At 43.9% G+C, this 13,711-nt stretch overlaps 8 protein-coding genes across 8 annotated transcripts; 4 read left to right on the top strand and 4 right to left on the bottom strand.

Moving 5' to 3' along the window:
• Window positions 1-645: 645 nt before the first annotated feature.
• Window positions 646-2,729, top strand: VTP01DRAFT_5810 (uncharacterized protein; the record flags this gene model as incomplete). The annotated part of the gene is made up of 6 exons (XM_069384643.1): window positions 646-739; window positions 826-1,012; window positions 1,098-1,967; window positions 2,036-2,413; window positions 2,461-2,583; window positions 2,645-2,729. 6 exons carry the CDS (start codon window positions 646-648, stop codon window positions 2,727-2,729), a joined length of 1,737 nt encoding a protein of 578 aa, XP_069235045.1.
• Window positions 2,730-3,147: 418 nt separating this feature from the next.
• VTP01DRAFT_5809 (uncharacterized protein) lies at window positions 3,148-3,452 on the bottom strand (the record flags this gene model as incomplete). The annotated part of the gene is made up of 2 exons (XM_069384641.1): window positions 3,148-3,215; window positions 3,281-3,452. The coding sequence occupies 2 exons, from the start codon at window positions 3,450-3,452 to the stop codon at window positions 3,148-3,150; spliced, it is 240 nt and encodes a 79-aa protein (XP_069235044.1).
• Window positions 3,453-4,451: 999 nt separating this feature from the next.
• Window positions 4,452-5,265, top strand: VTP01DRAFT_5808 (uncharacterized protein; the record flags this gene model as incomplete). The annotated part of the gene is made up of 5 exons (XM_069384640.1): window positions 4,452-4,520; window positions 4,586-4,669; window positions 4,740-4,881; window positions 4,970-5,116; window positions 5,174-5,265. The coding sequence occupies 5 exons, from the start codon at window positions 4,452-4,454 to the stop codon at window positions 5,263-5,265; spliced, it is 534 nt and encodes a 177-aa protein (XP_069235043.1).
• Window positions 5,266-5,436: 171 nt separating this feature from the next.
• On the bottom strand, window positions 5,437-7,243 carry VTP01DRAFT_5807 (uncharacterized protein; the record flags this gene model as incomplete). The annotated part of the gene is made up of 6 exons (XM_069384639.1): window positions 5,437-5,642; window positions 5,710-5,897; window positions 5,956-6,172; window positions 6,248-6,277; window positions 6,348-6,838; window positions 6,900-7,243. The coding sequence occupies 6 exons, from the start codon at window positions 7,241-7,243 to the stop codon at window positions 5,437-5,439; spliced, it is 1,476 nt and encodes a 491-aa protein (XP_069235042.1).
• A 358-nt stretch (window positions 7,244-7,601) lies between these two features.
• VTP01DRAFT_5806 (uncharacterized protein) lies at window positions 7,602-8,449 on the top strand (the record flags this gene model as incomplete). The annotated part of the gene is made up of 4 exons (XM_069384638.1): window positions 7,602-7,758; window positions 7,966-8,097; window positions 8,226-8,298; window positions 8,359-8,449. 4 exons carry the CDS (start codon window positions 7,602-7,604, stop codon window positions 8,447-8,449), a joined length of 453 nt encoding a protein of 150 aa, XP_069235041.1.
• A 540-nt stretch (window positions 8,450-8,989) lies between these two features.
• Window positions 8,990-10,549, bottom strand: VTP01DRAFT_5805 (uncharacterized protein; the record flags this gene model as incomplete). Its single annotated transcript, XM_069384637.1, has 6 exons — window positions 8,990-9,025; window positions 9,093-9,408; window positions 9,474-10,001; window positions 10,066-10,199; window positions 10,266-10,354; window positions 10,432-10,549. The coding sequence occupies 6 exons, from the start codon at window positions 10,547-10,549 to the stop codon at window positions 8,990-8,992; spliced, it is 1,221 nt and encodes a 406-aa protein (XP_069235040.1).
• Window positions 10,550-11,013: 464 nt separating this feature from the next.
• Window positions 11,014-11,495, bottom strand: VTP01DRAFT_5804 (uncharacterized protein; the record flags this gene model as incomplete). Its single annotated transcript, XM_069384636.1, has 2 exons — window positions 11,014-11,327; window positions 11,384-11,495. The coding sequence occupies 2 exons, from the start codon at window positions 11,493-11,495 to the stop codon at window positions 11,014-11,016; spliced, it is 426 nt and encodes a 141-aa protein (XP_069235039.1).
• Window positions 11,496-12,630: 1,135 nt separating this feature from the next.
• Window positions 12,631-13,661, top strand: VTP01DRAFT_5803 (uncharacterized protein; the record flags this gene model as incomplete). The annotated part of the gene is made up of 5 exons (XM_069384635.1): window positions 12,631-12,809; window positions 12,885-12,955; window positions 13,018-13,196; window positions 13,265-13,316; window positions 13,375-13,661. The coding sequence occupies 5 exons, from the start codon at window positions 12,631-12,633 to the stop codon at window positions 13,659-13,661; spliced, it is 768 nt and encodes a 255-aa protein (XP_069235038.1).
• Window positions 13,662-13,711: the final 50 nt, after the last annotated feature.

Genomic DNA, 13,711 nt, shown 5'->3' with positions numbered 1-13,711 from the left:
AGCACGTTGCACTCAGACTGCATGTTATGTACAAGGAGACTTTGCAATAAACTATATCGCCATACCTTATTCCATGGTCCTCTTTACGATTATGCGTATATTGAGATGTTTCCCATTCTACAAGCTTGACGCTATCTCGTCGGCATTTCTGTGTATTAAAACTCAGTACCACTTTCACCGGCACGACTGCTTGATCTGAATACAATGGTTGGAGAGAATACGCGAAGGCCCTTAGCAACTGATCATCATTTCAGTCTTAGAACATGACTGGAACAGCTCTCAAAGGATTATGCATAATACTAAATGCTGCTTCCTGTAAACAGTGGCTGAAAATACATAGTCCATGTTCCTCAGATCAATCATGAAAGCAAGAGATATGAATAATATTATCCATAACCATTCGACAAGAGGTCTATATTCGCATCTCTTGAAATGTTGCAATTTAAAATAGTATTATACATGTATTTACACATACTTGCTTTTCGTATACTCTACAATCAGAGTATGAAAAATGAGGAGAAGGAATGTGCATAGCGTGTGTCAACCAAGAATATGTAGGTGGAAGTGTCATATAAATATCCCTGGCATTCGAGTTCGATCAGTGCTCTTCTTTCTTCTTTCAAAGTTTATGCCTTGGCTCGGCAAATGAAAAACATCGACAGCATATCCTCCTGTCTGCTGATTGCAGCATTCTTAAAACACGCTTTGGCATTCCCAACCACACACATCGAGGAAACAGGTACTTACGTTTTGATTTCTTATTTCCTCCTCTTTCTCTACCTGAAAGATTATCATCGCACTAACATCTATTGAAAATTGATATAGATCTCATAGAGAAAAGATTAGGATTGCCAGAAGATGGATGTCCTAACTACCAATATAAATGCCCTGACTGCCCGCCTGGTACTCAATGTATATATCCCAACAGCGGTGGATGCGACGGGGCTGGTATTCCCATATGCCAGGCATTGAACTGCCACGGTATCGTATGTCTTTTGAGAACCTTGCCATGGTAAGAAAGGCAAAACTATTTTTTCCTTTGACGACAATTTGACAACCCCCTAACCCGTTACACGCATTATTCTTTTAAATTGAAGCCCAGAGGAATGTCCTTATTCATGCACTTATGGCGGTCCTGGTTGCTGTCCATTCATAGGCGAACCAATTTGCAAAGAACCCTGCGAGACGTTCGCACCTTGCGAAGAGACACCTTGCCCTGACGATTGTCCTGACGACTGCTTCTATCCGGATGCAGATTACTGCTGTCCTAAGAGCGGCGAGCCTATATGCAGACATGGAGGGCGACGTTTAGATTCATACGCTGCTTTGCCAGATAAAAGTGACCTCAAGCCGTCGCCAAGTGTCTCCAGACCGCTGCCGTCAGTATCTCGATTACCGTCAGGATCTCTTAGCGTTATCACCCCTAGCCACGATCAGAACATGGTGAAACGCCAGGATAAGATAATAGCTCTTCCTTCTCCCTCATCATCTTCTGAGCGCCGAGACGAAAGCAGATGGTTCTATCAACCTATCGGAAAACAGTTGCCAGAGTCAGGTTCTTGGTTCATTCAGGACTTTCCGGGAAAGACAGTTTCGACGCTAGGAAAGCCTACAGCGACCTCGGCTCCACTCGAACTGGTACTGCCTAACGCAACACCGACTCCTTACGGTTCCAACTGGTTCTATCAACCATCCGGCAGCGCCCTTGTGCCTCCGGCACCATCCAGCTGGCTTTATCAACCCACACCAAAGGAAGAATGTCCTCCGTGCCCACCACTGCCTACACCGACCTGGGGTATCTGCACTGTCCATCACGATGACCGAGAATGCTGTCCATATATCACATGCGTCGGCGAACCTGTTTCCGCTGAACCAGCTTCTCCAGAGATCAACGCCGCTCTCGGAGCAAAACAACAAGAGGAGCACGAGGAGGAGCATGTCTTTTGTGCAGACTACATCATCCCATGGTAAGAATTATCACACCAAACAACACAGAAAAGATTTGTATATAACTAACAGAAAAATTTATGTCTAGCCCACCAGAATGCCCTCGGTCCTGCAAGTATCCAAAGAACGTAAACTGTCCGTACCAATACCAGCCCGTCTGCCCGCCCTATGTACCTCTTGTTGTCACAACCACTGTCACATCGCCCGGCCATGCCGCACACCACACTCCTGCTCCGCCTGCCGCTCTACCTCCTTCAAGGAGCCACGTGCCGGCATTGGATCGTCCCTTGGAGTCAGTGTCTAAAATTCTTTCGTCTTTGCTACATGTCCAAATGCCAACGGCGAGCAGACCTGTGGCTAACCAAGTGGCCCCCAAGCCGGCGAGTGATGTTGCAACTGCGGCAGCGCCTCCTCCCCCTCCTCCTCCGCCTCTTCCAGCTGCGTGTCCCAGGATTATGTACATGTGGTAAGTGCTGCTGGCGTAGGTATTTGAATGTAAACATCCCTTTGCAGCTCACAACGCTCGCTGGGTTACAGTCCATCGGAATGCCCAAAAAGCTGCATACGACCGGATATTCCGTGCCCGTACAGCGTTGTGCCCGTATGCCCTGACGGAGCTGACGAGGAAGAATACAGGTAACGTGGTCATGGAGCATCTGTTAGGCACTTCCAATATCACTTATGTTAAACCGCATAGAAGGTTCATGGACGACGAGGTGGACTTCATCGACGCATTGGAACCACATCCGATCGACCAAAGTGGCGCAGAATATTTTTATTAATGTGTAGATCCTAACAACCCTAATCCTAGTAGCCGGTTCATGAACTTGCGAGGAGAATATAATCTATAAAAACAGTATTTGCTACAATGTTCGTCGCAATGCAAAGTTGCTGCCAATATTTTGGATGCACTGCCACATTCTCTCAAAAGAAACGATCAATAAAATCTTGACCACGATTTTTCCGTGAGTGGATCAAATGATATAAGCTTTGCCACTTGACCAAGTTAGTTACATTTATCCTTTGACACAAATGATTGTTCTCCACATTCCCCACAAAAGCTTGTTAAATAGAAAAAGACAACAAATTGCGTAGAGTTCAAAGCAATGGATATGCTTTTTTCGCTTTATAGGTATGAGATATCACAAAGTAGTAGATGGTTTTCGCACAGTGGATTACAGGCATCAATGTGCTTGTATCTTAGTGATGGCCGTGGTCATCGTCACCACCGCTGCTGAGGATATCAACACCGTTCAAGACATCGGCATCTGGGGTGGAAAGGGATGATAGACTTAGCCTCATGGACGCTTTCTAATTTGCGTAAAATCCTTACCCTTGAGGGCTTCATCGACATTGATCAAACCAATGTCGTTGAGGTGGAGAACGCTGTCGTCATCGACGTCGTGACCGTCGTCGTCGCCGCTGCGCTTAGCCTTGTTGGGGGCAGCCAAGGTCATGACAGCGAAAGCAGAGAGAGCGAGAGTGAAGAGAGTAGAGCGGAACATTTTCGTTGATGAGTTTGGAGTAGACAGCGGCCTCGTCGTCGTCTGCTTTTATACCTTTCAGATGTCGTATTCTGTTTCTGCCGCACTCAGTCCATTTACAAGTGTCAATTCCGTTGTCTTGCCGTAAATATTTCAAAAGCGCTACATATTATGGCAATTAAATTTTGATTCAGCTCGCGCTTTTACAAACAACCAGTTGTTATTACAAAATAAGGAAATCAAAGAAGCCCCAGCATAGTTTATCCAATGTAGAATCCTTACACGGTGTAGAAAAGCCTTCTCAAGAACGCAGAATTGTAATTTAATTCTCACCTGTTTCCCTTTTTCTGGGACGGTCGACGCGCTCCAGGCTTCGGAAGTTATTGTTTATTCCGCCTGGTAAATCGTTTTATACGGGACAATGCGGTGATAAGTTGTAAAGTTCATAGCTCTTTATGCAGCATCTTTTCAAAACCTTCTTGAGCGTGAATGAAATCATCAACTACGGCATTGATAAGGAAAATCGTTTCCATGATGTGTTCCTGCCTAGGTTATATTACGGATTCTGCAAGATAGCTCCTTGTACTATGCCTCGAGCAGTTGATCTGAAGATCGTCGCATGAAAAGTCTAAAAACATTATGCAATGAGCTAATTTTATCCATGTACGCATTTGTGACAATGTAGACGGGCAACAAGATTTGGAACAGGTCAATGATCCCGTCGCAGGACTATGTAGATTTAAAATATGCATCTATGCATCTAATTCGATATTTGAACACATTTGTATATTACTAGTTGAGCGTGCTGCCTCAAAGGTATCTCGTAGGAATCTAAAGTTTGAGGAAACCTTGGTGTTATCTTATGGTTGCACAGGGTACAATTCCCTGGGGATAAGGTTCAGCTGGGTATTGGGAGCCCGATGCCTATAATCATACAATCTGTATTGCGCGGGCTGCCTCTTGTAGTACTTTCACACACACTTGTCTATACTCTAATTCTCATCAATCAATCAATCAATCATGGGAGGCGAGCAAATGCAACCGATCAAAGTAGCGCTTATTTTATGCTCATGCTTCTTTGCATATGGCGTACGTATGGTCGGAACTCGGAAAGTGGATCCAGATCTAACGCGCGTTGGGGTTTATAATTGCAGACATACTGGTCCGATTGGGCTTTCGACTATTACTTGCTTTGGGCAAACTCTGCAGAACATCCGAATGCAGTCTCTCGAGCAGTGGTAAGAGATGTTTTAATTAGGATCATTCATGTACTAGAAAGCATGTTCGCTAACAGTATTTAAATAATAGCAATACTACTTGACGCAGACACAAGCGCCTAATATCCTCAAGTATATTCCGCTTGCCAACCTCTTCATCGCCGCAGTGGGATTTTCAGCTGGACTGGCTCACATGACTGACGCTAACCTCTTGTTCGATGGAGCGTCTTTGGGTAAGAGGGAGGAAGACCGGCGATCAGATTATGGAATGGGAAATACTGAAATTTTTGGGGTGAATTTTTTTATCTTTTCGTATGATAGTCTTGATGCTGTTTGCATTGTCAACACACGCCACGTCAGTCCGCCCCGGTTTGGATACCATCGTCTCGTCAAAGGAAGAAGATGCACTCGCTGCTGCAGTGAAGAACATTGCTGCCGCGCATTTCATCATTGTCTTAGCAGTAACCGGTAAGCACAAATTATTTAAGGTATACACTGCTGAGTTCTGATCTTCCTGGTTGCTAGGTATCATCGGTTTGCAAATTGCACACTACTTTGTTATCAGAAAATCGAGTTCGGAGCGCGTCGCTGTGAATGCTAACAAGAAGAAGCAGTAACTTGCGCTGCTATCATTTGTAATCTCTAATCTACGCTTGTACTTTGTATAGTGTTTGTCTTCATTATTCGCGACCTCTTGTAAACTTCTCTTTTTCTTCCTTCTTTTGCTAGAATTATATTTGCATGGCGTATATATTTTGGTATATTAGTGGAGTTAACTAGTTTTATGGCTATGGACATAAAGGCTGTATTTGACCGTCTACTGATGGAGGCTGCGTAAATGAGAATATGGTAATATACGTCGTATATATCATCACAGCAACACCGAACACAGTCAGGGCCACATCAAATATCTTGTCTTTGAGCGAGGATGCTACTTTGAAATGGAACATTCCGGGAAAGATGTAGCAGAGGGGGCCGCATGCGACTGAGCCAACTAAGTTGCCGTTCTTGTTAGCATGATGTGTGATATTAGTCAGGTCGTTGCCATCTTTCCAACTTGCCGAGTGAGACAAACTTGTCAAGATTGTTAGCGCCTATGCTGAAAGCAACAAGGGCACAGAAACAAGAGATTAGGACTCGATGAATATTTTTCAACCATTTGACGTGGATGTTGTCACGGCCAGATTTGTTGGCAGGGAAGATGGCTGCTTCGAGTATTTTGAGTGCAGGAAATAGCTGTAACGGGATCCTGATATGCTTCGTTTAAATCGGGACGATCTTGCAATAATGAAAGCAATCCTACTTACGATAACAGAATTGCCACGGAATACAGGATTTGCACAGCCAATGTCAATCCATGCTGTGGAGGCAAGTTGTAAACCACTGCCGACTGGATCTTGCTTCCATACGCCAGATATGGAACGGATCCCATCAAGACATAGATAATGCATACAATCGTAGTGCCTAATGCGACGACCATGGGAAATTTCCCGGGCTTTTCCATGGATTCAGCAATGGGTATGACTGATAGTTATAACAACAGGAAAAATATCAATGCGTTGGTTAGACCGTTCCTTGGTCAAATTGATCGTAGTTTACCCAACCCGATGCCTTCGAACGAGAACGTTGCTGTTGCAAGGAGGCTCGATTTAACTCTGTTTGTCTTAACTTGACGACAATTTTAGGCTACTACCTGTACCGATCATCATGCCAAAACTGAAAGGATTGAAGGCTTGAATACCAGGTCCAATTCCATGGTCGTGCAGCTGCTTTGATGTAAAGTAGACCACACTGAGGAGACCGAACAAGATAAATACGTCTGCAATAACAGCCGTGAAAGATAATCGAGCAATGTGGCGGATTAATGCCAATGGAATGACAATCGCCAAGGGTATCCAAATATAGTATTTTTGATCGATATGCACGGTGCATCGTGACAGTACACTTGCAACGCTCCCGATATTGCCGGAAATGAATGCTAGATACGAGCATGCAAATCCTAACTGAGACATGACTATGAAAAAGAGGACTGCGTACCGTACATATGAGCCGTAGCATTTGCCGCCCACGTCGCCGTAGGAACCGCCTAGTATCTGCTGGGTGCGGAATAGTCGCAGAAACGCAAAGATGCATATGGCTGCCACCGCGATCATAAGTAGAATGGAAAGTGCCAATCCGCCATTGTCGAAGCTGCAGTGAAGATATTAGAACACCTCATCGAATTATGATTTCAATCACTCTAGAAACTTGCGCTTTAGGCAAGAATAGTACTCCCGATCCAATAAATGCTTTCAAGAACACAAACATGGCCTTTCCGACTGTTGCTGTGGGCGTATCTCGTTGGGAAACATCCTGCATATCTTGCGCACCGAGGGAAGCCGCAGATGGCAATTTTGTCTCTTGAGATTCGAACCGTTCGCCTGCAAAGTGGCTATACAGCGACACGGACGATGCAGCTGTTCGCAAAACCGGTCGCTGTTTCGGTAGCTGCAAAGTAGCAAGTGATTTTGCGCTTCGTTTGAGACTTGGACGAGGCATTTCTTCTTCAATGCTGTTGGATAATCTGTTAGGAGCGTCCTCTTCTTTAGATCCCATTGCAAAAATATTCCGGGAACGTCAAATCAACGATGCAAAAAAGAGGAGAAAAAAGGGAAAGAGTCTCGAATGCTTGAAACGATCCAAAATATATAAAAAAAATATGCAAACGGTACAGAGAGAGATTTCATTCAAGAAAGAAACAAACATCTCTGCATAGTGATTTTTCCTCCTTCTTTTTATGTGCATTTGAAAGAGCAAGTGGCAAATTGCCGATTAAAACCATATGATATGTATTTTCTTTTTCGTGCATTTGTTTAGGCCGTAAAAGCACAATGCACAGATGATATTAATAACGGAAACGATACGAAAATGGATTCTTGGAGGTTAGTACCGAAAAAATGCTACGTCCATATTCATGTCGCTTTCCTTAGCCTTTTTCTGGACAAAATCGCACCGGTTAAGCTCCATGCAACATTCCAGCCCCTGGATTGGAAAAGTTGCCAACGATGTCTTTGATGGTGCAACAGGACCGACTTCAAAGGGAATTGGAGCGGCGCAACGATATTACTGCAGTCAGTATTGCTTCAGACTCTTCTTACAATACAGCGTCTTTCTTGAAACATTGTAAAAACTTTGTAAAGAGTTTTTCTCATAGATGGCTATAGCGATAAATATAACAATGAGTGTTACAAGTATATATCAGCTAGTTTCTGTTAAGGAGTCTAGCTAAGTATCCACGACCGGCAACTTTCAAGTCTTTTCATACATTATCGGGAAAGCTGGCATTCTATCGATCGATATTGGATTGGTTCAAATGTATCCACACGTCAGTAACTCTTCCAACCTAGACCTTAGCTCGTCAATCGCTGCAACTCCACCTGCTCATGCAGCCAACGATGGATTCATTCCACGTAGGTGCAGCTCGCTTGCAGTCCACCTCTGCACCTCCTTTCTCTGCAAGAGAAACGAGGAAGCCATCCAAAAACACGCGCGCGTGGTTGACGCCACGTGCGTTATCTCCGAAGGTTTGGAGATAAAGTTGATCTGGAGAACTGTCACTTAGAAGTAGCCCCGTGGCAGCTGTACAACTCGCCCGGCACCGCCATCCGTAAGTATGATATATGGTATTGCAATATGAAAGCAGGTCTTTTATTAACTACTCTTACTACTAGCGCAAGATTGCTCGGCAAGGTTTCACCGGCGCTACGAATCGCCATCCGCCTCGTAGGTATTGTTCGCCTACTTGGCTTGGGTGCATTTTAGTGCCCGAATGCGGGCCAAGCCAGCAAACATTGCGAGCAAGTTAACATCAGCTGGAACTGGGCAAGTACACAGGGACTAACTATAATTCCAATAGAAAGGTAGCGTTGAAGAGTTCGAGCACTTGAGGATAGTCCTCAAGTCTTGAGCACCTTTCAACGATGCATTTAATTTCAAGAACTCTGTTGAATTCACCTTCTGCCTTATTTCAAGACTCTGCCTGATTTCCAGCTCCACCCATAGCATAAAGCACGTCCTGGTACCGAAGAGCCTGGCAAAAGCCTTGATCTTACAAAGCATAAAGTGATATAAATACCCCACCACCGAAGCGCAATAATAAGCATAACTTAATAGGTCTTTTTTTATTATACATTCGGCAGAGACAGGCCGCTCAACCGATCGAGAAAGCTTCTTCTATTTTTCTGTCAGAGTTACAACAACGAAAGAGATATAATTATATTTGACAAGTAGAGTAAGAGAAAATAAGAAGAATGATGTCTTGAATGCCAATGCAGGAAAGAAGAAAGAATAAACCAAAAATCGTTATGCCATATCTGCGTCCATTTCAGTATCCTCGTTCTAGAAAACGAAATTGCACTAGTTAGTTTACCCGGTACTCCCTGCTTCCTACTATTGAAGATCTTACCAATAAGCGCCGGCTGCCAAACGAGACGCTGTCAGCTTTAAGTGGTTCGGTAGTTTCATTGATTGTAATATTGGAAGGTGCGCCCAAAATATTGGCGGCCATTGTTCCTGCCGGTACACAGTACTGTGAATGCACAAAAGGAGGCTTCATTGGAGTGGTTGTCCGTAATACACCGTCGGCGCTGACAAGCACGGTCGATTTGTATTGGGCAACGATGTCGCTCGCTTTTGATGAACGAGTTGGTATGTAAGACGTGATCAAGTTGTGACTAAGCACAGAAGCAAGACCAAGGCGTGCTTGATTCGTCGATAGAGCTCTGCAGTAACGATATACTTTTTAGAGTCTGAAATGAAACATTCGTTTCAATTTGATGTACTTTACCTAGTGGCGAAGGGGAAAACAGTAAACTTTTCATTGATTTCATTGTATGCAATCCGAGCAGCCTTCACCTTGAGCTGGTATGATTTGTTGACATCACGTTGATAAACATGTGGTTTATGTTCAGAGACTTTGACGGAACCGTCGCCAGTGGTAAGCACAATGTTCATTTGATATACTTGATTGGCTTCAATTTCGAAATCACACTTTTCCAAATCCTGCACAGTCAAGCCCTCAGGGAATTGGTTCTCGATATCTTTGCCAGCACGAAGTACGAAACGTTTCATAGGCGAAGAAAATGTGCCTTCGACGGGTTTGCAGCGGAAATAGGCGGCAATTTCGTTAATAACACGGGTGATCTCTGAGCTCTTGACGCCTGGACGAAGCATACGTTGGGCTGCTTCGTGAGCAAAATAAGTAGCACAAATCACGTCTGCGGCGCGTCCCTGAAGAGGCTCAGTCGGTGACAATGGAACAACGGTAGTGTGTGCGGCGGTGGCAACGTATCCGTCAAAGTGAGCGCCCAACTCGCTACAGCCCATCACGATCAGTTCCACTGTCTATTTCGTGCATGCAGCATATATCTTGCTCTTACATCTTCACGACATCGCCTGCTTGCAAAATATAATCCGAATCGTACAATGGAGAGAAGTACTGTACAAGATTGTTGACAGAGACGCAGGTCGGCATAGCAATTCCTTTTTCTTTGCTGCTGTCCAGATGTGCCACCTATAGAATCCACAAGGATCAGGCGACTTTGTCAAAACCGAACAAGTTTTGTTCCTCAAAGCTTGCCTGTGCGTTGATAAGGTCGTCACCAAATTGGCAAAGGTCGCAGACAGAGGTGCCAACCAATACGCGGCTTACAAGCTCAGGTAAGATCACTGTAGAGTGACAAAAAAAAGTGATTTGCGTTAGAAGATCCAGTCTTTGAAGATCGATCGCATTTACAAGGTCGTACCATTAACAACATCAGCGGCGATCTTGTACTTTTGCAGAACATCGGCGTTAGTCAAGGCATTGTCCGCAGCGAACTTGGACTGCGGATAAGCTTTTGTAAGTTCCATTGCCATCGCCATATTGGTGCTAAAAAATAGGGTGCCTGGTCGGCTCTATCCATTTTTTTGACTTTTAACTCCCAATGGGGCAAGCCACAATTTTATGCAACTTTGCACTGCATTGCAGGTACCCTGAAACCGCGACCGGATGGATGCTTGATCCAATTCAATTTATCGTGACTATTTGTAACAAAAATCAATATTACTTATTATATTTGATGTCAAGAAAGATGAACTGAAAAATACATATATACAACAAATATCCTTTCGGTTTAGTTTTCGAGAATAACGCGATATCTTCGCTTTGCCATCGCGCATGTACTGGGCTGCTTGAGGGCATTCTTTCATGGGAAACTTGTTAAGCCACGGTTTGATACCTTTCACCGCAGCACACTCGAGCATTTCATCGATGGTCGTTGGTTCTCCAATTATGGAACCAATGAGAGCGATTTGGCGCATAACGAGATGAAAAGGTGCAATGTTTTTCAGCGGTTCTTCTGGTAAGCCAACCAAATAGAAGTGGAGTTAGGTGCCATCATGGAAAAGAAGGTGTACCAGTTAAAGTCTTTGCTAAACAAAGTGCAGAGGATATGGCTGAAAGAAGGAGCATGCTTTTTGATAGCCTCCTCGTCGTCAATAACCACATAATTGCCGCATCCAAGGGCGTTGGCATCTTCCTGCTTACGCTTTGAACTAGAAATTGCAACCACCTCTGCGCCCATGGCCTTTGCCCGCTGAACGCCAAAGTGACCGAAGCCGCCGATGCCAACAACACTGACCTTGTTGCCAGGCTTGACACCTTGACGCTTCAAAGGCGCGTCTCTGCGTATGTAGAGACACCAGCGCATAATAAACAAGCAGCATTCTCGTTGGTCATATGAATGATATCAAAATAACGACTCTGTGATTGCTTTTCGTATGCTTTCCTTTCGCCCAGGTTTTTAGCCTCAGAGAAGTAGAGAGTCATGATGAGATATACACAAAATTAAAGAAAGAAAACAAACAATGTATATTAAATGCTCTTCGAAATTAATAATTTGCTAGGAAAGTGGCCGAAAAAGCAAACAAGTAGAAGAGTTACAAGTTAAATATAGGTGTGCACTACAATCGAGCCTTCCATTTTCGTCGCTCCTTCTTACTGCAGGATACTCTTCTGAAACATCACAATAAGTTGATAGTTGATAATGTCATGCAAAACATGTTTGGAATTGTGACCCAAATTGCCATTGCCTTTGCGTAGTTGCCGCTTTGCCATGGATCTATAAAAATGTAGGCAATCAAAGTTTAATTTGGTATATCAGCAATTGGAATGTTTACTTAATTGTAAGATATTGTCTGGTATGACAACTTCGCCCATGTAGCTGGGATCTGCAGAAGACGGAGACAAAGCATTGTTATTCCGATCATTAAAGAATGGAGAGACGGTAGGAAACAACTAAGGGTATGTAGAGTACTACTGGTAACTATTTCCTGACAGTTTCTTGAGTCATTGTTGCTGGCCACAGCCCGTACTCTACTACAATGCCTACCGAAACGTGTCCAGGTATCTATCATCTAACTTGCAAGCAAGCATCCAGTATGTATACTTGGCGGCATTTTCATGCAGTTCTTTTGCTGGTAGAACGAATAAATCCCGGTATTACCCACTATGTCAGTCTCACCAGCTCATACACCTACTTACTGCATTAAATCTAATTCAACACATTCGGTCAGAAGCTACCAAAGCATCAAGTGGATGTATTTCATGGATAACTTGAAATTCACGTACAACGGTGAGATATGTGAATCGATAACTAAACTACTAGGATAACAATGAGTTGGACGAAGATTGAAATGCTCAAGAAGAAACTGTAATTGTAATTTAAGCATAAAGAGAAAGAAAGAGAATGAACAAATAAGAAAAAGATAGGCTAATTTCCAATAATTCACTTGTAAGTTTTATCTATTATAATGACCTTCTGAGAACGCGTGTATAAGATTTCAATGCTACTGTATACACGTTCTGATCATCCATTCAACATCGCACATGTTACAGTTAATAAATGCATCATCGACGATTAGCCAAATTTCCGCCGCTGCAGCCCTTTTCTCTTTGCCGCAAGATGGATAAATATCAGGCAGCAAAGGAATTTCTGGATAAAATATATACGAATTGGTCGCCCAAATGCCACAAGAGACCCTTTGTTACGCTTACATACGCTCAAAGCCTGGATGGATATATCTCTAAACGTGGGCATCAAGTCCTTTTAAGCGGCCCAGAAAGCATGGCCATGACACACCGGTAATATGCAACTACTGCGAGGCTTCCAAAGTCACTGCGGCGTGATATATCAAAAAGCTTACTTGTTAAACATAGGCTGCGGTTACTGCATGATGGCATTCTGGTAGGATCAGGTACCGCCTTGATTGACAATCCGCAACTCAATGGTAAGTACGTTTCAAGATCTCGATCACTATGTGCCTGCAAACTAAAAGGAACTCGCGTGAAGCACGGCACGTACCAGAGGACGACCTGGAGACTTACCCTCAACCGCAGCCTATCATACTTGACTCAAAGTTAGAAATGCCACTCAACTGCAAACTCTTGGCAAATCATCGAGAGAAGAGGGGAAAACAACCATGGTTGGTCACCACAAAGCAATTCTGCGAGCAGAATCCAAATAAGCAGGTACTCGATAAATGAGAGGAGCAAAAAATAACTGTACAAATAAATCTAACAACGCGTATATGATTTAGAAAGCATTAGAAGATGCCGGTGCACGGATCTTGATGATAGACGGTGCAGCTGGTAAGAATGTGAAGCGCGCTTTCTCGCATAGCAACGATGCTGATATTAGCGGTTGCAGGTACACATCTTGATATAAACCTTGCATTAGAGATCCTGAGAAAGGAAGGCATACAACGGCTCATGGTAGAAGGCGGGGCCAAGATAATCCAGAGCTTTTTGGCGGATAGCCAAAAGCTGGTAAATCAGCTCATAGTTACCATAGCACCAACGTTTATTGGAAGCGGAGGTGTTTCAGCAACAAGTGACAGAGACAGGCTGGACTTGCCGAAACTCCAACAAGTCCATTATCAGCAGTTTGGGATGGATATGGTACTAGCAGCTAAATCATGCGATGCTCTAAAGTAAATGAGTAAAGCGGGCTCAGACACGAAAACCGCTAGAAAACACCGACCGCA

The sequence above is a fragment of the Rhizomucor pusillus genome, assembly GCF_041956525.1.
Source record: "Rhizomucor pusillus strain CBS 183.67 unplaced genomic scaffold VTP01scaffold_25, whole genome shotgun sequence".
In the NCBI taxonomy this organism is placed as follows: Eukaryota; Fungi; Mucoromycota; class Mucoromycetes; order Mucorales; family Lichtheimiaceae; genus Rhizomucor; species Rhizomucor pusillus.
Note: the sequence above shows the minus strand (reverse complement) of the source record. Positions and strands in the feature narration are given on the sequence as shown.